General features: G+C 43.2%; 1 protein-coding gene across 1 annotated transcript in view; it reads right to left on the bottom strand.

The window, feature by feature from the left end:
* PDE10A (phosphodiesterase 10A) overlaps positions 1 to 13,078 on the bottom strand; it is a gene marked incomplete at both ends in the record, with an annotated part of 183,429 nt that extends 170,351 nt beyond the window's left edge. The window contains one exon of the mRNA XM_080341577.1: positions 12,232 to 13,078. Coding sequence (XP_080197703.1) covers positions 12,232 to 13,078 — 847 coding nt within the window. The remainder of the gene's footprint in view (positions 1 to 12,231) is intronic.
* Between the last annotated feature and the right edge of the window lie 11,313 nt (positions 13,079 to 24,391).

Genomic DNA, 24,391 nt, shown 5'->3' on the forward strand with positions numbered 1-24,391 from the left:
TCATGATCACAAAACTTTCATACAACGACCACCAGCAGAAAAGCTCGTAAGACAACTAGCAATTCCACATTCTGTGGAAGGCCTTCACTATAGAATTAGAAGGATTCAGTGCTTGCTAAGAAAAAACAAAGATACCAAGTAATACCTCCTATCATCAACACCATGCACATTCCGGGCTGGGTGAAGTACTGGGCAAGCAAAGCAAAAGACATGTGGAGGAAACAAAAAACAAAAACACACACACACACAAAAAAAACCCAACAAACACCACCCACAACAAAACCCACACACACAAACACCAAACCAAAAACACAAACACTAAGCATGCACTTAGAGACCTTCATAAAGCTGACTTCCAAGATGGCAGAATCTACATCACATAAATCATGTTATTTCCTTATTTCCTCATCTCTGAAGGACACTTCCAACTTCACTAACACATTTTAAACACTCACTTCCAGCATATTTTCAAAATTTCAGGAGTCCTTTAAGGCATGCATCATCTCCCTTTTTAATCCTGGTCTGTTTTAATTGAGAGCAGGTCCTCCATGGAGCCACACAAATGTTCCTACACAAGGGAAGAGTATGTAAGTACGTGAAAGAGCAGCCTCAAGGAGGAAGAATTAGGCCACTTCTTTAAACGGAACATTTAGTTTATGTGAACTTTGAGTGACCACGAAACTGTGATGAAACTGTATCAAGCACAGCCAAGTTGATCTAAGATGAGCTGCTGATGAAAGGCATTATCAGCTTCCAGCAACATGCTGACATGGCTTGTTATCCCAACAGCACTGCAGATCCTCCAGCTTCCACACTGAATTTATTCATAAAGCCAACCAGCAGAAAACTTACCCTACACCAGAGAGAGTCAACAAGCACCTACAATCTCCTGTCCCTGAAACAGGTTGCTTTGGAGTCAGGCTTGTTCCAGCATTAAGAGACAGAAAGGGGAAGCAAGCAGCTGTAGCAATTTATGCCCTTATTGGTCCTAACAGCCTTTTGCAACCTGCTTCCAGAGGTTACCAGCATACAAGTAAGACCCAAAATCACTTTTGCAGTTTGATCATCAATCACCACAGCCTAGAGTTCAATATATTATCAGAATTTAACATCACATGCACCAGAGGTTAGGAAGCCAGGCAGTGCGTGTGAGCATTTCTGCTGCTAATTCTGCTAAGCTGGTGGTAACTTCGAGCAGAGCAGCACAGGTTAGGGATCTCAGCTGCCACTAGTAGACCTCACACACCTCATCTCTGAGAAGTCTAAAACCTACCAAAATAGTATTTGTTTAAGCCAATATAAAAGTCTTTATACAAACTTCCAAATTAGTTTGACAACTTAGTTTTAAGTTCCAAACTGAAGCTCAGCACAGGACATTTCTATATTTAAAGAAAGCTTAAGTCACTTTGCAATTACCAGCTTCTGTTTTAGCAAAAGGATTTCAATATTCCAATATTACTCAATATAACTGTTCTCATGTTCACTTTTCAATTTTGACATATATATATATAACAGATTTCAACTTCTTTACTATTCTTCCCTTCGGCTTCATAAGCACCAAAAGAATTGTTGTCAAACAAGCAAAACAAACACCCCCTTTTACAAGTGCTTGGGTAAAAGCATTTCTTGGCACAGCAAAACAGCTAGTTGCTTTGATTCAAACTCACATTGTTAAAACAAGATCCTGTGAAGTGCTAAGAGAGTAGTTCAACATATTTTTAAGAAAGGTACACACAGCTGAATTAACAAAAACAAAAAAAATTAGCCTTGCAGCCAAACCAGAAGGCATCAACTGCAATATCTCCTTGTGAACAGGAATCAGAGCTTGTCATGGACAAGTAAGAGGTCACCATCAGCAAAGTAACCAGACATGGTGATGTTAGCTGTACTCACAACATACTCATGGCTAGAGCCATCCAAGACTATTCACGTTAAGAGAGGCAGAGAGGGGGCATGTGCTCTACGTGTAGTCAGATTTATGCTTTAATAAGCTGTTAGAAAAACCAGGAACAAAGTGGATAAGTTATTAAATTACAAATAAAGCTTAAGAAAAAAAGTACACAGGGTAGTACAGTAAAACTTTCAGAGTGAGCTAGTAAAATAATGGTAAAAGACATGGCCAGCTGGCATACACGAGAGATTGTCAAATAGCAATTGGCTGATCAGTGAAGATAATATTAAGCTACAAAAAGTGAAGAAATAAATTAAAAGGTTATCTGTTACTACATTCAAAAAGTGGGTAAGAATCACCAAGCACTATTTATGTTGTTACTAAAAAGAGCAAAAAAATATAGTTAAGCAGAAAGCAAACACTGGTGATGTTACAAAGAAAAATATCCCTCACACTTAAAAAAAACCATAATCTTGTACTTCAGTGAAGTCTTACACTCCAGTGAAAAGATTTCTTCAAAATGTGGTGATTTCCTGAGAGAGATTTACATATCAAATCTTTCATCTATCCCAAAAGAAACCTCTCAGAGTTCATAAATAGCTTTCCCTATAAGGACGAACATTTTCCTCTGTTGTAATAACATTCCTTTGAGCAATAAAAATGTTACGTTTCTCTAACCATTCCACCTTTTTCTATTTCTGATTTCTACCCCTTCAAGACTACTGCCATAGGCAGATAAGCCTCCATCATTTTTCATTACCATAAAACACGTGATATTACCACACACACTTCATTCATCCTTGTCAACTTACAAACCCAGTGTCTTCCCATTCCCCTATGAACATGCATTCACAAATTTTAACCACAACTTTTAAAAGAAGCCTTACAAAGCAGTAAGGTGAAGAAATTCACTAGAAGAACTTGGTCTGTAGAAACAATTTCTGTCCCACTGCCACTAACAGCATAAAGATTCCTCTCCTGGTCCATATGGCTTTGTCCCTACGTGAGTAAATAAAGCAGCCCAGAGCCTGTTCTCTAGCCACAAAAGAGCATGACACAGCTTGTGTCCACAAAGCTAGCCTTCTCCTTACACCAGGTCAGAAGAGACAAGTACCTTTCCCACTGCCTTATGGGAACAGTCCCTTCGTTGCTTTCTCCCAGTACACATGCAGGCAGCTAGACATCAGTCTGAACTGCACCAAGGAGCACACTAAAAATTAAGCAGGAAAGACAGGGCAAGAGCTTGAGCTCACGTGCTCTATGCACTTAGTTCAGAAGTATAAGTACTGCATATAGCTCCAACACAAGTCCACGAAAGAAACAGGCAATTGACAAGCACATTCCTACCCACCAACAGCTTATGACAACACACCAGATTATCCTGTTCTCTGTACCAGAACAGCTAAAGCAAAAGTTGTAAGGGGAATGCACCGTTCTATAAACACTGGAGACCACGGGTCACTCACAGTCTCTGACCTCTTGAAAGCACTTCTCAAAAGGACATCTCTAATCCCAAGACCCTCTTGCATTCATAATCATGAAGACTTAAGATTCATGAAAAAATAAGCTTTTTAAGGGTAGTTGTCTCAGGAGTCTTCACTGCTGAAAACTCAAGTCTGAGGAAACAGGAACAGAGAGACACATCCACACAAAAGCGATTTGCTCCCCAGCACAAGACGTAGAAGCCTGGCATGGTGAAACCTGAGCACACTGGCCAAGGCAGTGCCTGTTTTGAGAACAGATGAGTTCAGCTTCCTGTTACATCAAACAGTAACTTTCATCAGCCCTACGTTTGCTTAAAAAAAAAAAAAGGCAAGTAAAAAAAACCTCTACTGACATCACACTTAGGGCTGGGCAGACAGTAGCAGATTAGGAAATACAATGAGTCACTGCAAATACAGAACACATAGCAAGAGTTTTCAGATTGCCATGCAAAATTTAGTCTTTAAAAAAAAAAAATAAATTAATTAATTAAAAAATATATATATATATAGGCAATACAGCCAAAGCAAACTACATCACAAGAAAAATAACAGCAGCATACTGCCTTCACACAACCAAAGCAGTAGGGGAAAATAAGAACATTGTAAAAAGGACAGGGTAAGACACAGGCCCACTGCAGGAAGAAACAAAATCAACACAATCGAGCAACCAACAAAGAAGCAACAGCTGAAATAAGCTGATGGGTGGATAAGGATGAAATAATATTAACCCGAAAATACAGATACAACTGAAAGAAAGAGAAAGCCATGCGAAGAAAGCACAGGCAACAAAGCTATGTTCCAAGAAAGAATTCACTCTGGAGAAGTTGCCAAGGTATCTGTATGTGCATGAAAGAACACCATAATATAAACACACATACACAAAAAAAAAATACACACACACACACACACACAAAACCTCACAGTGTAAGTAAAAGAACGAGATATCATAAACTTAATTGCTATGTGTTAGGGAAAAATTATTAGTGAAATACTAAAGCACATGACTTCTTTTTTTCTTTTCTTTTTCCAGAATAACTCAAAGACCATTAGCAGAGAGGGTAGTAGCTTTACAGTTTCTAAGTAAATAAAGTAAGATGCTACGAAAGAAATAAAAGGAAATAAAAATTAGGCAGTGAGTAAAACTACAAAAGAATATATGAAATGCACACTTATCCACCCTTTCAGCCTAATTTCAGCTTATTCTCTGAAGCAGTAGAATATCCCAAATTTGCAGAAATGCTATTAAAATATTTAGGGCAAAGAAAGTGACATCTTCCCTGCTAATTACAAAATTTCCTCACAGAATGAAGCAAAGTAAACAGTATTATTAAGGTGAGCATGGCAACGCTTGCCAGCAGTTAGAATTATCAGCTCTTTTGGGTACATACAGATCCAAAGGATTAGAGATGCGAGGTTTCTGTATAAAGTTGTTAGAACTTTGGACACAAAAATTTTCTTTCCTTTAGTAACTATTTGTGCCTTGACATTTCGGGGATTTCTTTTTGATGCAAGTGGAATGATAAAAGGAAGAATTTAGGAATTATTAACAGCTGAATAAACTTTGTTAAGAGAAGGACAACTCAGCTGCACAGGAGCTAGTTGATAATGCAGAAACAAGGAATCAGATCAATAAGTGCTAATGCAAGCATTAAATCTCCTCAGTTTCCCGGTAGAAGGTGGATTAACTGGTCTCACATCCTGACAGCATCTTCTTTGGGTCCCAACATCAAAGTAGATGAGATTACTATTGCTCCTCCTATGCTAAGGTTTTTTTATTATTATTTTAATCGGAAACTACTAAAATGAGTATGAGTTCTCTAAAGGTAGTGAGTGATATCCAGAAGCCTTCTCTTTCAATATTGAGTCAGAACTACTTCAGAAAGCCTTCAAGTGATACAGAGACCTCAATTCTAGTCTTATTGAGCCATAACCCGAGGGAATGTCAGGAAGATGTGCCAGGGGAAGTTTGGGTTGGACATCAGGAAAAGGTTCTTCACCCAGAGGGTGGTGGAGCACGGGAACAGGCTCCCCAGGGAAGTGTCACGGCCCCAAGCCTGACAGTGTTCAAGAAGAGACTGGACAATGCCCTCAGACACGTAGTGTGAACTGTGGGTTGTCATATGCAGGGACGGGAGTTGGACTCGATAAGTCTTGTGGGTCCCTTCCAACTCAGGACTTTCTATGATTCTATAAGATTTGGCATCTCTTAATGATGTGACATTTTAAACACCTCACTCACACAGACTAAAATGTACTATCCACATATTTTCTGAAAGAATATGAAATTTGGAAAGACAGTATTTCTTCTTCTTAATGCCACCCATGACAAGGTGCTTAGGAGCTGGGAATTAAGCAATCTCTCTGTGGCAATATATCACTGGGAAGAAGATATATAAAAAGAACACTGAAATAAAGAAGTTCCTTGTAAATATGTGAATTATACACTTTTTTGAACTAATTCATACTCTTGCCAAGTTTTTTTTTTCTCCCTGAGAACATAATTACCATGCTTCTATGTTGAAATAAAGCGTTCTCAGTGTGCACTAACAGTAAAGATTAATTCATCTATTTACCATAAAAATTTAGAACTTGTTAACCAGATTGTCCTTCTACCATGCAAAAACAAACACATCATGAGCATTTTGGAATGTTCATTTGTTAATAAAGTCATGATTGTGAGTCTGTTATCTGCTTTTTGAACTGTCTCGTTTGACTGTGCAACACATCAATGCATTGTCTGGCATAGCAGAAGCCAAAGTCTTCTATAAACATCAGCCAAGCTGGTTCCTCCCACACTAATTGTGGCAGCTTGACGTGAAGTGACAAAAAAACCACAGAAATACAATGCTTTCTCACAAGTGTTTAAAAAGGGGATAAGGGGAAGCTCACCTCCCAGGATGAAAATCCTGTTTCCTCACCTTGAAACGAATCAGAAAGAAAAGATAGCATCTCTTAATAGAAGAGGTCAAAGCTGAGGCTTGATTCAACACAGTTGCCATGTTCAACCGCATCAACTTTTCACATCCCACAAGGTAAGCGAGGCTGAGCTGTAAGAGCCTTCAGATGGCAAAGAAAAAAAGTGCTGGAAGGAGCTGTCATTCAGTAGGTGGCACTCTTCAAACTGACAGTAAGAAGTCAAGTACCAGCACAAGTGAGGACACATGACATAGCAAAGTCTGGATCTTTAGCAGAAATATAAGCAAGAAATATTGCACAATTTTAACCACAACTGACACCCATGGGAATGCAATGGCTCTGTTTCAATAGCATATACAACAATCCTCGTACATAACCTCTGAAGTTCCTAAAAATTACAATTTTTGAGTGCTATATATATTTTGGGTTAACACTGCTGTATACTTCTGCTGTATACTAACGTAGTAAAACCAGTATCCTAAGAAATAATGCATTACATCTGCAGAATACTTCCAGTGCAGCCTTGTAGCTAATTATATACATGTTAGTCAAACTCATTATTGATTTTTCTTTGTTTAACATAACAAAACATGGCATAATTATTTTGGTTTTGCCACAAGTGTTCTTCAAAGGTCCATAGTAAATATGTTACAATATATGGAATAGATAACTAAATCTTTTAGAACAATACCTGAAATGCTATTCATGTTAATATTTACTGGTAAAGATGTGACTCATCTACCAAAATATTCAATTGTTTTTAGAGTTCAAATCAATACAAGGTATAACAAAAAGTTTGCTCCATAAAACAGGTATCAAATTTTCCATTTCTGCAAACAGCTTTACTTCATTTAACAATTACAGGGTTTTTTTGCATTTTAAATACAGATTGAAATCAATACGCGTTACTGCTCATTTGATAAAACAGTAAAGGAAGAGCAGATGTAGTAACGAAGTTCAAGTACAGGCACTTGTAATTGAAACAGCCAGCAGAGGGAGTATAAAAACAAATTTTTATATATATATATATATTTTTTTTTTAAAGCCCTTCTTTATATATATATATATATATATATATGAAACTTTTAACTTATGTTCTTACTTTTCTTTTAGATTATGGCAATACTGCCAAAGTGTAAAGACTAGAATACTGTAAAAAAACCAATGAATTTTGAAGTATTAAACATAATGACTTGAAACTTCGATAGTTTTTAAAGTAGTGTTAAAAAATAGCTCATATAAGCCTCACCAAACTGAAATATGATTTCAATCACAGAAAAGGTTAACATTGACCAACAAGCTGCATAAGCCATTTCCAAGTTATAAATACACATATACCCAGACTCTCATTCTTATTTTCTGAATCTAAAATTAAATTCATTATTTGAGATCATTGAGAGAAATTAGGTATAATCTATTTGTATTAGAATACAGCACAAAAATGTCAAAACTGAACAAAAGGTACTGTTGGACTGTGCTGTATAAGAGATGATGTAAAAGCAAGTAAACCAAAAACATACTCTAGATCATTCGAGGAAATTAGCGTTTACATGACTGTTTCAAAATCAAGTCACTAAGTCATGCTGAAACAAAACCTTTACACTTCTGGGTTTTCACCATGTCCAGCTAATGAGTATGGCTTACACCTAAGCAAAAGAAGGAAGGGACACGAACAGGGTAATCCAAACTGCCAGCCTTGTGTTAGAACCTTCAATGAGCTGCCATCCTCCTTGCACAAGTGACAAAAAGAAACTACCTCCCAACTCACACTATCCCACCGTACATAGTCACACCTTCCACAGCCCATCTTACTGAGTTAGCAGTGAAAGCGTTACCTCCTTTCTCAAGGCCTGTGAGTGCTCGGTACCCCCAAGCCATCAGGCAAACATGAGCAGCAGAGCTGAGGAGTCAAAGGGACATAGGATTAGTTATTTCAAAAGTCAGCTGCATGCCTTATAGAAAACCATTTGTAAAAATATCCCTGACTACCAGAGACAAGCCCTCCTTCACTGTTAACTGCTTCTGCCCCCACGGTTTCCATTCCCTTTCCATGCCATTCCATGCTGTCTGCCCTATGCACTGGTCCCTCTAAATACAATGGCAGAACTTCAGACCAGAATAGATGGTGTTCCTATAACTTATTGCAAAATGTCATGTTATGAAATAGTAGCCTGATGGGAGTCTCTAAACAATATCACTTAACATAATAACAATACACCGCTTTAGTGACAATTTCCATTAACACGGAGCCAGAATCCCTGGAGTGAAAACCAGAGACAATTCAGTTTTCTACATCAGCATCTAAATTTTAAGTATGATTTCATTGTAAAACCAAACCCTGTCCATCTTTACACATGAGATTCATTGCTGAAGATCAGCATGTGGCTTACAAAACCCTGATCGCAAGTAATGAATACACAGACTAGGAAAAAAAAAAGTCAAGCCAAGAATAATTTTCCCATTAGTGCAGGTAACAGAAATACTTTTAACTTTATTTCAACCTTAATTGCTATTTTATTCTACAACTACAAATCTTACTACATCTCCTCTTTCTTAGAGCATTACTCAGAAAGTCTTAGCAACTGGTACACAAAAGTGCAGAATAAACTTGCTGCATCACACACACACACAAAAAAGCCAGATAAAAGGTAACTCAGTATAAAATACCAATATAGTGATAATACTCTGAGAAGCAGAAAGCCCCCATACTGTAAAATACTCATACCTGTGAGTAGACTCATGAGTCACAGATAAAATACGGTATACATGTGCAGCTTCAGAGACCTTGAGTGTAGAAGGAACATGGAATGGTCCCCTGAAGGTAAGACATTTGACAGAAACCTGGAATATCTGACAGCTTGTGGTATCCTAAATATGGTAGAACTCCACTGATAACTGATCCACCATGTTAGACACTAAAAGTTTCTCAAGACACTATGTTACGCAGCAAGTTACAGATTTTAAACAGTTAAGAAAAACAACACAAAGTACATACATATAAGCTTCTCAAGTCTAGTCCAACACTTTATTAGGAATCTTAAAAAAAAAATAGCCAGATATGGCAGAGAGTATTGCAGAACCTGAAATATTAATAATATCAAGAACCTTCTAACAAAATCCTGACTAGAGAGCATGCAAGCCTAAAGAGCGGAGAGGGGAAGCAGAACATATCTCTAGCAATTTCATTGTTTTCCAATCTTGAGGATTCTGTTAAGTCACTTTCAAATCTCCATTCCAAAAGAGCTCATCTCAATTCTCCTCCCTACAGAACTCGTCAGTTTCCCTGTAAAAATATTTGGACCTTTTTATCTTTAAAGGTGATCAGCGTATATATGTACAGACATATGATTACAATCTAAAACACAATTCAGGAAACAAAAGCTGTGAGATGCAGTACATTATCTTCATTATTCTACATGATCTCACCCTCCTCAAAACAATAATAGCCTTTCGGCTGCAGTGTAACAAGGACTGCGCACAGTACTGCAAACAGTTGGACAAGTGCTCTTTGCAGTAGCTGCACTGGAACTGAATAGTATCTTCACTCCCCTCCACTCCTTTTTTTCAGCCCAGTTTCCTAAGGAAATCAGACTTATGCAATCATTTGGGGAGGGAGGAAAATGTACGCATATGTATATAGGCACACACGTGGATGTCTGTCTGTCTGACCTCACTAATACCTTTTGAGCCCATTGGCCGATATCAATCCTATTCAAAAGAGCAGAGATATCAGACATTTAGGTTCTTGAAAGTTTCATGAGAGTAGGCTGCAGAGCACGGAAAAGCGTCTCCACAGAGAGAGAGGCTGTCGTCTTAGACGTCAGTAAACTCACAGGGGAAAGAACTGTTCTGCTCCTTTCCTGCCTGCAGGAAAATCTTCAGTCAGAGGTCACAATCAGCCAAAGATGACCAGGTTTCTTATGTTCAAGAGTTCATAAAATAGCTTAAGTTGAAGTCACCGCTGCTTTCAAAATGGTGTTTTGAACAGAGCTGATGTTTTTCCATGCCATTTTTTTTTCTTAGAGTAGCATAGGAGAGAATTACACTGCATGACACACATTCCCCAACTTGGTCCTTTACTCCCAAGACCACTTATTTTAAAACATCAGAATTGTACCTAACACAACAGCTTTCTACCCTTCTCAAACACAGAGAAAATAAAATCTGGAAGAGCTTAGGATTCCCTTCAGGCCTCAAAACTAAATAAGTATGTTGCTCTGTAACATAATCAACTATTGAATAAAGTTTCAAAAAGACAATGCAGCAAACGTATAGTCATCTTTATTCACCTCGACTGCTGAGCAGAACAAGTGCTACCACACTCACAGCTGTCTTCAGCACAGTAGCCTGCAAGACGACAAATAATGAGGTTTCAGCTGACACCTCTACAGTTCTTCTCACAACCTCCCAAAATACACACTTGTGAACTGTGTGCTATTAACCTACATTCAAAAAGCTACCAAATAAAAGTATACTAGAAAATTAAGATGCAAGTTTACAGACGCTTTAAGGCATAAATTTATTATTTAAGAAACTGTCATAAAAAGAAGAAAAAAAAAATCACAAATAACCACAGCTAATTGTGGTCACCCTAAGCATCAAAATATTAGGGGGGGGGGAGACACAAAAAACAAACAAACAAACAAACAAAAAACCCCAAACAAACAAATAAACCACACGCAAAACACTGATTTAAAAAAAAAAAAAGGAAAAAATAGTATTTCAGCCCTAATACTTGCCCTGCTTGGAAAATCATTAACTCCATGACCAAACTGATCAGCGCATTTCCCGGCGGGTTGCTGGAGCTGAGAGGCTGGCGGGAGGGCACGAGCAGCCCGACACCGAGGGGTTTCAGCCCGAAGCCCCGGCCGCTTCAGGGACGCCCCACGCTGGGGTCGCCCCCCGGCGGGGCGCGGCGTGGCGTATCGGCGAAACGCCTCGGAGAAGGGAAGGCGGCAGCAGGCTCGGGGCAAAACACCCGAGGGGAAGCCGGGCCGCGTCCCTGTGAACGTGGAGCTTCTGCCATGTGAAACCCTCCTCCCCCTCGCACAACCCGCCTCAGCGGTTCGGGCTGGCCAGCGGCCGCCGCCGGGCTCCCCTGGCCCAGCGCAGGGAGAACACTCGCCGAGCTCCGCACCGAAAGGCCAAGCGGCTGCTCTCGCCCCACACCCGGCACGGGGCGAACGCGGCCCCGCGCCCTTCCCCCGCCTTTGGGCTCGGTGGTAGCCGGCAAGGGTTTCCTCGCTGGCAGCGGAAGAGGCTCGCTGCGGAGCGCCCTTTATGGGGCACCCCCTGCACCCTTTATTCCGCTTTCCGCGCCAGCCCCCTCCCAACAAGGAGCACATGTTTCCTCGCCGGCTTCTCGCCCGCCTTACAATGAGCTACGGCCAGAGGAAGAAGGCACCCAGACCGAAAGCCGGATCAAAGCTACGGAATTGGCAGGCGTGTGGCGGATCTGACAGGGGATGCAGGAAGAAGCGGTACATTTCACCATGTTCGGTCCTCCGCCGCCGCTTTTCTGTCAACCACCGATACCGTAATGCTTCCTTATTGCTACTTCAAGTAAGTAGAGGAGAAAGTCTCCATTCCCCTACATATCATGCCTGAGAAAATGAAGCATGCACCAAGTAAAAAGCTGACACACATATACGTAGCTATCTGATGCCGAAATGATGCCCAAGGCGTTAACAGCCAGCTCCCACAAAGAGCACTCAGTTACACCGAGCATCCCCTTTGTCCGTGCATCCTCAATACACACCCGGCCGCTCCTCCATGCGTCCACGCACGCCCCACGTATACGGCCCCTTTGTGTCTTCGCCTTCCCTCCACTCACAAAGAAATGCCCTTTCCTCGAGGCATGCACCCAGCCTCGGACACAGCCCTTCGCCTTCCCCCGAGACACGCGTGACCTGCCGCCGGGCACAGCGCTCCGGTACCTACTTGTGTTCAAGAAACAGTCCGTAAACCTCCTAAAGCAGCTTGCAGAATTAGATCCATCTTCCATGTCTGGCCCTAGGAGCAGGGGAGACGAGAAGGAGAATAAGGCGCCTCTCTGCCGCTGCTGCCGCCTAGGAGTCCTGCTCCCGCCGGGGCCGTCGCCTCCTCGGATCCCGTCGCCGCGGGCTGCTGCTGCTGCTGCAGCACCGAGGGAATCGCAGGACCACGGGCCAGAGGCGGGTGGAGAGAGGAGGAACCGGGAGTGGTGCAGGTTACCGCCGGCTGCGGAACGGAGCAGCAAGCTCTGGATGGAGAAAGAAGAGAAGAGTCTCCTCCTGCCGCTGCTGCCTGGATGGGCGATCAAGTGAGCTGCTGCTGCTGCTGCTCCACCAACATCTCTTCCTCCTCCTCCTGCCGCTCTCGCTGCCTCTCCTCCTCCTTCCCTCCCTTGGAGACTTGTGAGGTTAAAGGAAGATGAGGAGGGGAAACGAGGAGGAGGCGGCAAGAAGTAAAAAGAAGATGGAGAAGCGGAGGAAAAGGAGGGGATTGGAGCGAGGAAAGGAGCCGCTGCCGCTCTGGGGACGATGCTGGCGGAGGCGGCGGAGGAGGCTGTCCCTGCAGCACGGCTCCTGCTGCTGCTAGTGGTTGTTAAGAGGAGAGAGAGGGAGCTGCAGGCAGCCGAGCCGCCTCCAGGAGCGGGGGGAGGAGGAGGAGACCCGCCGCTGCCTCCACCTCCGCTGCTCTGGCCATGGGAGTGGAACGGGCGGCTGCCGGAGCCGAGCTTTTCCCCGGGTGCTGCAGACAGGGGGGCCGAGGGGCGGGATAAGATCCGCTTCTCCGGGTTGGACATGCTTCCGCTCTTCCCTCCCTTTCGCGGTAGTTTAAGGCAGGACGTACAGGAGAGGTACCAGAATAAAGCGAAAGGGGAAACCGAAAAAGGACGGAGCCAAACGAGGGGTAACCGTAGTTCGGTCCTTCGTTCCCTCCAGCAAACCCCGGGCAATATTTCCTCTGCACCCCAGCTTCCCGCCCTCATAAAATCCTCACATTTCCGTTCCCCCTTTAGCCGGAGGGAACAGAGCGCTACTGACCGCCAAGCGGCTCCGATCCCCTTTCAAAGTCCTCTTTTTCTCATGCTCCCACCTCGCATTCAAAACAATAAAACGGCAACAATCTGTATTTTCTTCGAGAAAGTCAAATATTGCCCTGTATGTTGATGCGCGTCTGCAAAGAGGCAGATAAAATCACTGCAGTGCCGGTTCCAGTACCAGCCCCGGCCGCCAGAAAACGCCCACGGGCGGAGCCAGCGCTTCCCAGGCTGCCTCCCTCCCTTCCTCTCATTACGAGGCGCGCACATAGGAGCTACAACACAGCGCTTACCTAAAGGCAACGCAGGGAGAGGCAGCGGCACGAGAAAAAGATCCTCCCTATGCGGCCTCATTATTTTAAACAGATATTTCCAGCCACCGAGATCAAAAGGCAGACGCCCTGCGGCGCCCGGGACGAAGGTGGCAGGAAACTGACCCTCTGTTTCCGTGGGGTATCAAACCGCCGTTCCCATTCGGAGATACACAGTTCCTCCCGATGCCCCGCACCACACATGTTTGCTTTGAGCCCTCCTTCTCCCCCTGGCCCTCCCCAGTCTCTACTGGGCACAGCCGCAGCCACCTACCCCTCAGCCCCAGCCTTCCAAGCTGTCCAGCTCCCCGAAGGGGCTACCTGAAACCCCGGCCTCAGGTGCGGTGTGGCTCCGGGGCCGCCGCCGGCCTTGCTCCACACGCACACCCGCGGAGCCTGTCGCGCCGGCCAGCCGCCAGCCCCACTCCGTGACGGGGTTCCCAGGCAGGCGGGGCCCGCTCCGCATCCCCCAGGCGGCCGCGCTCCCCTCGAAGGAGCGTTCCGCCACCGCCGCGGGCCCCTGGGCCGACGCCTCGCCACCCCGCCCCGACGGCCCAGCCGCAGCCCGCCCGTCCCGGCGCCCCGGCGGGCCGCGCTACGGCGTCGCTCAGCAGGGCAGCCGCCGGGAAAACGCCCGGCCAAGGGAAGCCCCAGGGCGGGCTCGGAACGGAGTGGACCCGAGGGCTGCGCTGGAAGCCCCCGCCCCACGTATTTCGTTTTCTCCCCAAACTCACTCTGCTATGGGCGCCAGCCGCCGCCGAGAGGCGGGCGGGGAGGTCAAAGTCTGACCGGAGTTTACCTCCACGGCAAGGAAGAGGTGAGGACATCTCCAACGGGCCGCGGGGCTCCCCTCAGCCCGGCTGCGGCGCTTCCTTCGGAACGGGCCGAGCGCCACGCGGCCGTTGGGGACCCGTTGCCCCGCGCCACCTGTCAGCCTAACGGCACCCGGGGCAGCGGCAGCCGCCGCCGCCGCCCCGGGACAGCCTCTGCCCTCGCCTCGCAGCCTTGTCAGCGCCGTTAACCGGCGAGAATCGTTCGTAAACCGGGCGGCTCGTAGAGACCGAGCCGCCTCTGCCCTTGCCCTGAGGCGGCGGCGCGCACCTGCCCTCGCCTCCCCCCCACCCGCGGGCGGCTGCTGGGCAGCGGGGCTGTCCTCGCCTTCAGCGGGGACTCTAGACCGCAGATTCTACTGCCCGAGCGCCGGGCTGGCAGCACCCGGTCCCTCCGGGGAAGCCTCGGCGCCAGCTGCCAGCGCGGGGGGCATCCCCCGTGGCTCCGCTGCGGGGCCGGGCGGCCCACTCTGCACTGTCCCCCCGCCTCAGCAGGACGTTCCGGTCGAGGCTCCCTCTTCTCAAATACCTGGACGGGGCGGAGGGGACCGCGCTCCTCAGGTAGACGGCCGGTTCCCACGGTGCTCCCCCCCGCCCGCGGGCAGAGAAGCGGTTTTGGCGGCGGTGCCCGCCCGACGGGGGCTGCCGCCGTGCCCCTGGCGGCAATTTTTGTTACGGTGCGGCGGGGAGACGCCGCACGGCAGCACCGGGGCTGCGCTGCTCGGGGGGCCGGGAGCAAGTACCGCGGAAACCGTTGCAGATATTCGCGGGAAAGATGTTTCTTTTGCTGCTGCCAGCGGGGCAGACGAAACTCGGGAGATTCTGTTTTCTTCCTCTATCTTCCGGGAGATGAAACCTCCGCGTCGTCCGGTGCGAGTCCCGGTGCTGCGTTAGCGGGTCTGCCGTCCCAGGTACCTGCGGGAATCCTCATAGAACGACGGCGATCTTCTTATTTCCGTTCAAAATTAGGCTCTTTTCTTTCGAATTTCGACTCCTGCTTTGAAAACAATATAAACCTACGCTTTTGGTTTTATTTTTAATCGTTGAAGCATTTTATATATATATATTTTCAGGACTTCTGTTAATGCTAGAATACACACTAACTCCAGTCAAAGTTAGTCTTCGTGTATCCCTGTGAATCTGGAAGGCTGCAAAATCAAATGTTCCGCTAAAATTATAATGCTTTCAAATTAAAATGTGTTTTCAGCTAGTTGAATGTTCTGTAACAGTAAGAAACAATCCACAGAGTTTGCAAAAGGTTTAAAATGCCAAAAGACTCTCAATAAAACCCCAAACAATCCCCGCTCAAAAGAAAACAAACTCAGAGAAGGCAGGTTTTACTAAACTGTTTTCATCTGCATGATTCTTTAAAACTGCTGTTGCCTAAAAGTCCTGAAGTAAAATACAGAAAGCTGCATCTGCTTCTCTAATTTTCTTTCAGTGTATTTGACTGTATCAGAACAGTTGAATAACTTCAGTTTCATGTATCTATTTGTGTGAGGCGCTTTTATTTCCCAAGTCCAACCGTTATTTACTTACTTTACATTTAGAGCTTTTCTCTCATAACTGCAGCAGGCTGACTAGAGATCCAGCAAATACTTAAATTCTCTGAGAAAAAGCTTAGCTAACGGAAACAAAACTTTAGTGAATTGTGTTTCATTGTTGCAACCTGTTTGCTTAGCAATTAACAACTCCTTATTAGAAAATCTCTTTTACTAAAATATTTACATTGAAATAGATAATCAGACTGAAATGACTGACAAAAAGCAAGAGCTATTCATCTGAAAAAAATGAAAGGTGCTCCTCTAGACAGATTAGTTCCAAATTGTTCTGTCAAAATCGACAATAAATTACTGAAACTTTACATCGTCAATTTATACTTGTAGAAATCTTGTTTGACTCTGCTAATCTGTGCTAAATTCCTCAATTGTCGTTCATCCTAAATACAGTTTTTCAAATATCACTGCCTGAAACTGGATATCTTTGTATTTATACAAGGAATGTGAAATGTGTACGTATAAATATGTATGTATATATTCAACAAACCAGGAAAAATATATTTTGATTTATGAGAAATCATCAGATATTCCAGACAAGCAGTTTTTAGGTTAAGGGTTATTTACAAGCTGTTCCTCTGGTTATTATTCATTAGCCATTCGCAATTCATACCTGATTCATCACCTGCTTCTTGGCCGGGTAAGCAAAAGCAATTGCAGAAGAAAAGTTAGATGACAGTGAAAATTAATTTTTAAGCTCTGTGCATATATATAGATTTGCAGACAAGTCAAAGATACTTGGTGGCCATCTCAATACCTGAGGATAGATTAGTGGTGAATCACATTTGCTCATTCCCCAATGTATGTGTCAGTCTAGGTTTCCACTGCTCACTCAGCTCACGACAGTTTCCATTGCCACCGAGCGATGATGTCACTGATGCCACTGTGGTAATGACCATACATCCATATAATTTACCGGAAAAGTCTCACCCACTCCAATAGGAATTTTTGATGTGAAACAGTGAGGTTTGCTACATCATCCCCCCAAAAAGGGATGTTAAAAACCCTGAAACAGAAAGAAATGCAAATTAAAATACTCCAATCCATCCACTTGCACCAAGTGCAAGGGTTCTGCCAGGAGGACATTGTGTCAGTGCAACAACAAGCAAAACTCTTTGGTTGTATTTGCATGGGTAAATGTGATTTCACAAATTTAGGAGTCAGAGCGCTCACTGAAGCCATCAGGAGGTCTAGCATGCATCAATCATACTTACATGAACAGGCCTGGTTTGAAAGCAGAAAATAAGCCTGTTTGGCAATAATTTGGCAATATTAATCAAAATACTTGAAGGAAAGCATTGTAGGGAAAGAGTAAAATCAAGTTATAACGACGGTTGTCGGGTATCAAATACACCTTTCCCAGTTCTGACTGCCACATTTTAAGAATGACAGTGACTCATTTTTATCTGGTCCCACTCTTTTGCCTGGTAAATCCTCTTAGCTCACTCATCATCTTTATATCATGAGTCCCCTCCATGATGTATGATCAATTCTTTACAAAAAAATAAGGAATACGACAGATTATGGAGAAAGTGAGTTTAGAAAAATGTAGGATGATGGCAGTAGAGGACATGATGGAACCAACCACCTGAATGTGGGTCAGGCAGGAGCAGCTAAAATGAAATACAGAGAAAGCAACCTGCTAGCAAAACCATAAATCCAGCTAAAACCCAAGCTCTAGAGCTCAGTAAATACAGCCCCAAATTAAATCCTTTATGGGAAAGTACTGTGCAAGTTAATAAAAATAATTGCATTTTTTCTAGGTATTTTCTGCTAAATGGTCTTACAAAATATAGTATTTATTACCCAGATACTGAATTACCATCACAAATTAGACACTTACAGAAAATACATTGTTTCCTAAAGCCTTATTCTATAAACCTTTAGAGTAATTTATAGCCAACCCTATTTCATAAGGGATTCTTTTTACAAAGGGTTATTCTCAAATACTGTACACATGCAGTAAATTTGTCTAAAGGGAATGTAACAGCCATTTTCTTTGATTCCCACAAACACACTTTTGCAGGAGCCACTTCTTTTCCACAATAATATTAATGATGAGTGTTGATAACATGCTAACATATGCCAGCTGCCATCTTGAAAGTGGTTTTGTGAATTACCTAGTCCAGATGCAGAAGAAATACTGTGAGATCCAAAATGAACTGCAATTTGTTCAGCAAATCGAAACAACTTTTTTTTTTTTTTTAAAGTAGTCCAAGTTTGTTCAGAGATAACTAGCATACAGAACAAACAAACTAACAAAAACAAATAAGTATACAGTTTGCTTTCAGTAGTTTGTCCAGCTCAGATTATGTCACTTCACTTTCAACTCTGCAAGGTGACAGTTGAAAGGTTATGCTACTGGAACTACAAAAACTAAAAGTTCCTCTAGACATACTGTGTTATATGATGGATGATGGTGGGTACATTAATAAAGCTATGAAGACTGTGTCTTTTCCAGGATTTTTTCCCTTTTAGAAACACTCAAAACTATGCAAAGTTTTCAGTATTATTTTTCAGGGAAAATTTATAACGATTTATGGAAAGAAGACGCCTCATGCAATTTTTAATCACAAATTTTTCAGGTAGACATATTACTACATATTACATTGTAATAAAAAGCAAAACTTATTTAATTTCAAAAGGAAAAAAAAACTTGTGTCAATGTATAAAGGGAAATATCTACAATAATTGTACTCAGATTTGTTTCCTACATAAGACTACGAAAGAAGCTAATGAAAACCTTATGATGCCATCTACCATTCTGTGCTGTCCTGTACTGCACAAAGATCAGATATGTATTGGTTTTATTTAAAGGGTGTTCAGAAAAGGAACCAGCTGTTTGGGCTTAAGTTACTTTTGTTAAAGCAGAGGACCTCCCCCATTCAGATAAACTGTCTTCTAAATAAATTAGAACTCCAGCAGCAGCTCTCTTTACTGAGACACTATGTTGTAAACCCAAAGCACTGTAAACACTATAAGCCAGGGATGTCAAACTCATTTTCACCGGGGTGAACACCAGCCTCGTGGTCGCCTTCAAAGGGCCAAATGTAATTCTAGAACTGTATAAATGTAACTACTCCTACATATATTTACATACACATACGTATTTATTTATATATTTATATGTATATTTATACAGTCCTAGAATTACATTTGGCCCTTTGAAGGCAACCATGAGACTGATGTGGTCCCTGGTGAAAATGAGTTTGATGCCCCTGCTGTAAGCTCTTTGATACAAAGGGCATCTTCTGAATCATGTCCAGCACAACAGGATCCTGGCTTGGGACCAGGGCCTCTTGGGTAGTAATGAAACGCACACAGCAAACGATGTAACAGTTGGCATCGTAGGCAACAGCACTGCTGTTACCTAACACTGTTGGAATAGCCATTTTTTTATTGCAAGAAAAATAAATAGAGTTATCAGGATTTTTGTAATTTTATCTTTCTGTTTTCATAATGAAATCTAGAGTTAATTTATGATAGAAGAACATTGTTATAATTTGCTATCTGCTAGAGACAAGTAAGTTATTTCAATTCTGTGTTCGACTGGAACATAGAAAGTCTAACTTTTACATGAATTAGAGTTTCTTCATAGGTAACAAATGTAAGAAAAATCAAAAATCAAAAGTTAACACTGACTTAATCTTTTACACCTTCACCACAAGTTGTGCATCTTGCTAGCATGTAGCACAGACCGTACATTGCTACTGTCACAACGGAGATGTCAGCTTTCCCCAACAACTCTCTTGCAACCCCCTTCTTCACTTTCCCAAATTTTCCAACCACTAAAAACAAGCAGACTTTTCCCTAACATGGTTCAGGAAAAATCCTGTTGCCCCATTGCTAACAAATTATTTGATGGAACTAGCAATCTCAGCTCTGAGTTTACATGTAAGGCTTTGTTCTAGCCTAAGCCTACAGCAGATTCCTCTTTGATCTTAACAGCAGGTGCTAAAATAAATGAAGAGACTGTCCAGCCTCTAGAATTATCCACAAAACCCTCAAATTTTTGTTGAATTCAAGCACCTTATTGTGACTTCTGAGCATCACTCAAGGGAAAACAAGTTTCTTTCTGGAACAATGCTTCATCTTTTTCACTTGAATTCTGCCTTTGTTTTACAGTTTCTGACAAGCCCCATTTTGCTCAGTTGCAGTAACTACCAAGTTACCTGCTGGGAAGAACAGAACTTTTACTCATGTCCCATCTGTTAAAAAAAGTCAATCCTGAAACTGTGGCTGTTGATAGTGAAATGTAGCCATTAGCCTTCAGAATTAACACTCTGTTGAGACAAAAAGTGCCAAGAAATACATACCTCCAGCAACCACAGGCTATTTAACATGTTTTCTAAAACACTTTGATTTTAAATCCATGCCCTGTTTGAATGCAGAAATATACTTTTGCAATCCTGAAAACTACAAAGCTCGACTTTGAAATGAAAGCTTGAACTCCTCAAGTTTGTTGTGCACGCATAGCTCTCCTGTGTGGACTCTCAGACTGATGCCGCTGTGACATGCATTCGTTCAATACCACAATCAAGCAGGTAAAATTGAGAAAAGTTTCTTGTCTAATTAACTTTTCTCTATCCCATCTTCACTTTAGGCACCAAGAAGTTCAACCCAGCTTGTCTCCTCACAGCAGGACACACGCACACACTGTGAACATGCACCTGCTGTCTTTACATCTCACCCTACGTCATACTCGCTATCTTTTTCTTGCCTGTTCTTCACACTTCTCCCTCTCTCTTTTTTTTTTTTTTCTCTTCTGTTTTTCTTTCTACCCCTCCCTCTCTCTCTCACACACAAAAAAACAGTATTTCTCTAGCTACAGGATCAACGTAACAGTACAGATTTCCTTTGGAAGATACTCTAATATCAACCTGTGACAAACACCATGTAGAAGGCTGGGGTATTGCTGCATCATCCCGGAAAACTGTCTCATGTATGCAAACCCAGACCACTGCAGACAAGCTTATTCAATTCAGTACAATTATTCTCCTCCAGAAATAAGACACCACTGCCCTATACTTTTATTCATTCTCTTTTATCTGTCTGTTTACTCATTTCCCATTATCTCCTTTGCCCTGATCCAGCAGCCCCTGTTACTTCATCAGCTTTCTCTTCCTCATGCGTGATCCATCCTTCCATCCTTGTCTCCAGTTCACCATTTCTCCCCACAGTACCACATCTGCCACATCTCGGCAGACATCAAGCTGGCAGCATCCCTGCTTGTCTCAACTGCAACAAGCTCTTCATCTGCCTTCCCTTCATGGCTTCCAAAGGCTTTCCCCAGCAGAAGCACTTACTCCTGCCCTTCTGCTGACCAGGTCCCATGAAGAGCTCTGGTGCTCACAAAGGGAGGGGGATTTTTCCCAAGCCTTGGGTCTAAATAAAGGGCAGTTGGTAAAGCAGGGCAAGAAGGAGGACAGAGACTGCTTGTGCTCTACCAGAAGCATGGGGCTGCTTATGGAGGAGGTTTTAGGATGGTAGAAATGAAGTGGCATTATCTTATCAGCCTGGCTGCAGACACAGGGAGTCATGCATCCCTCCTGCTTGATATAGGTTCCCTAAATGAATGACTGGGAGACGGAGTACAGACCACAGAGCTCAAGGAGAACAAACAGGACAAATCCTACCCTCATTATAATACAGGATCAGCAGCTACTCCAAACCAGCCCAGAACTGAAATAAGCACAAATAATTTCTTTATGAGTTTTCCTTAGAAAGGTTCCATAGGTATAACTGACAGGAGTCCTGTTCAGGCTAAGAAGCTGTGTATTCATGCTAGCCAAACAGGATGGGGATGTTAAAAGATATTGATTGCCTTATTACATACAAAATAAATACGGAGCAGTATACTGCAAAACAAAGCAATCACTTTTGGAAGGAACAGACTTGAGCGTCTTGTGGGTTTTTGCAAACAGTTTATTTGAACTGGGGTTTTTGTCTGTTCGTTTTTCTGAAAATCTCCTGCACCTTTAGGACAAAAGCAGAAGAGAATGCACAGTGTAACCCACTTGAAGCAAAGTCTACAGTATCCTCAGCTCAGCTTTATCTTACTGGACACAGTCTGCAGAGATGTAAATACTGCACCTGTGGGTCTGATTATTTTCCAGACAAAGCATCAATGTGGCTCCCACCAATACCCATAACTCAGAATCTCTACACTGAGAAAGTTTCTGACAAACTCTCTAGTTTGTAGTTTCTAAGTGCAGAAAAAGTAAATCGCACAGTAGTCCCTGCACCCAAGTTACATCACATTAGACCATCTCCACATCTGATCTGGCTCATGCACACTCAGATATAATTATCTATCATTACAATTTTTTTTTTGAAGTACAGATTGACATCCAGACTAAACAAGCCATAAATGCAGGAGCAACTCTGGGTTTATTACTGGAGAATGGTTCTTTTTTGAGACCGCAAACCTCCCATTTCACCTAAAACTCTATGTAGGGTTTATCACCCACGGTTACTCTAACCTAAAGTGTGGTTTGAGTGGATGTGGCTTCGCTACAAAAAAAAATCTAAAGGATTTTATTGGAAAAACAGATTTTCTTTTTCTGCAAATAGCTTTTGTTGCCTGCCAGCCCTTGTCCTGCACATGGCTTATCCCAATACACAATCAAAACTATTTTTCTCACCTATAACATTATTAGGGTTGAATTTCTAATTATTTCAACCCCTTGGAACTCCAAAATAAGAGCCTGCCAGTAACACAGCTTTAATTGATCCATGGGACAAGGGTTTAAATGAGGGGGAAAGGGAGCCACACAAACCTTTGAAGGGGGAAGAAAGCAAAACCAAGACAATTGGGCAGAATTTTGGCATGAGGGGAAGCTTGGGAAGCAGCATGTGCCATGGGAGGGAAGCCCATCCACCAGCCACTTGCCTAGAAGTTGGGCTCCGGCTGCAGGCACTGACCCATGGAGTCTGTCATTCTCTTCCAGGTCAGTGGAGTTCTGAAACAGAGGCCTCTGAGGGATCCCCTGATCACTGACGTCAGTCCCTACTATCGTAGACTGGTCACACATCCAAAAATCAGTTACACATCTTCCAGTGACCCAGTAAAAAGCTCATTCAGAATCTCACTCTTCTTTCCTCCTATTTTTCAGCCGAAATAAATGTATGGCCATTTCTTTTGGACCATTTTTTTCTTCTAGCTTTAAATATATTTTCTGCCTTCCTGACCTTTGGTATTTAAAAGAAGCAGTGGTACCTTCCTCAGACTTCATTTTCCTTGACTAAATGAGGCACAATCTTTCAGTTCTTTCATATAACAGTAACTCCGACCTCCTGATGGATCACCTTACAAGCCCTTCTCTACACCTCTTCCACCTGGAATTCATCTTTCCTCAATACTGGTGCATGTTGCAGACATGCTCCTACTAAGGTTTTATGAATGGCTTAAACACTTGCCCAGTTCTTTTGGAGAATTTTTGCCTGGTATATCATGGTTGCAATACTGGGGGGGATGGGAGAGGTCACTGTTGCCCAAGTCATTTTGTGATGGTCTTTATTGGTTGTTTCCAACTGATGAGCTCAAAGACGAAATTCATATTAGTCCCTAGGTGAATTATTTTGCACTCTGTACTGCTACATTTAATCCTACTCATAGTAATACAGACCTCAAAGCTCTCAGAATCATCCCAGAATCTGCTCCAGTTCCCCTCTGTGCAGACAATGGCCTCTCAAATTTTATAATCTATAAACTCTGCTAACACAGCCTTGCATGCAGGAAAGAAAATATGAAACCAGTCCAGTCTTCAGACAAATTCCTGCTAAATTCAACTTGCAACCTTCCTTATGCCAGTGGGGCAAATATCCTCCCTTTAGCTATAGGCACTTCAGTCACAGGTCGTCTACAGCCCCTAGTGTTTCTGCAGACTTAGGAAATACTCAAGACATTGCCTGATAGCTCTGTGAAACAGGGAAATATGGTTCATGAATGCTGCCTACAGAAGAAGAAACAGAGTTTTGTTTTGGTTTGTTTTTTCCCCCTGAAGTTATGCAGGAAATTAAAAAAATACCTGTAAAAGAGCATTGAAAGAATGACAGGAAAGTATCCTGGTCCCCTCTCCATTCCTCTGCCTGCAATATCACTGTTTTCTCATCCATCACATGTATGAGGAAGAAGAAGCTGGGGCTGGCTTCAGGCAGAGGCAAAGTAAGCAGATCCCAAAAACCGCAGACTGCCAGAGGGCACCTGGCTGCCTGCGCTGCCCTTCCAGGCAGGCAAGCAGACGAGCTCTCCCAGCATGGTAGCCACCCAAGGAGCACAGCTCCAACCCTGCCTGAGAAGCCTCCTGCTGTCGCAGCCACAGAGGGTATGATCACAATGCGCAGCTTGTCCTTAGTGCCTGCTGCCCTGCTTTTTTA

Source organism: Nesoenas mayeri (assembly GCF_963082525.1).
Source record: "Nesoenas mayeri genome assembly, chromosome: 3".
Lineage (NCBI taxonomy): Eukaryota > Metazoa > Chordata > Aves > Columbiformes > Columbidae > Nesoenas > Nesoenas mayeri.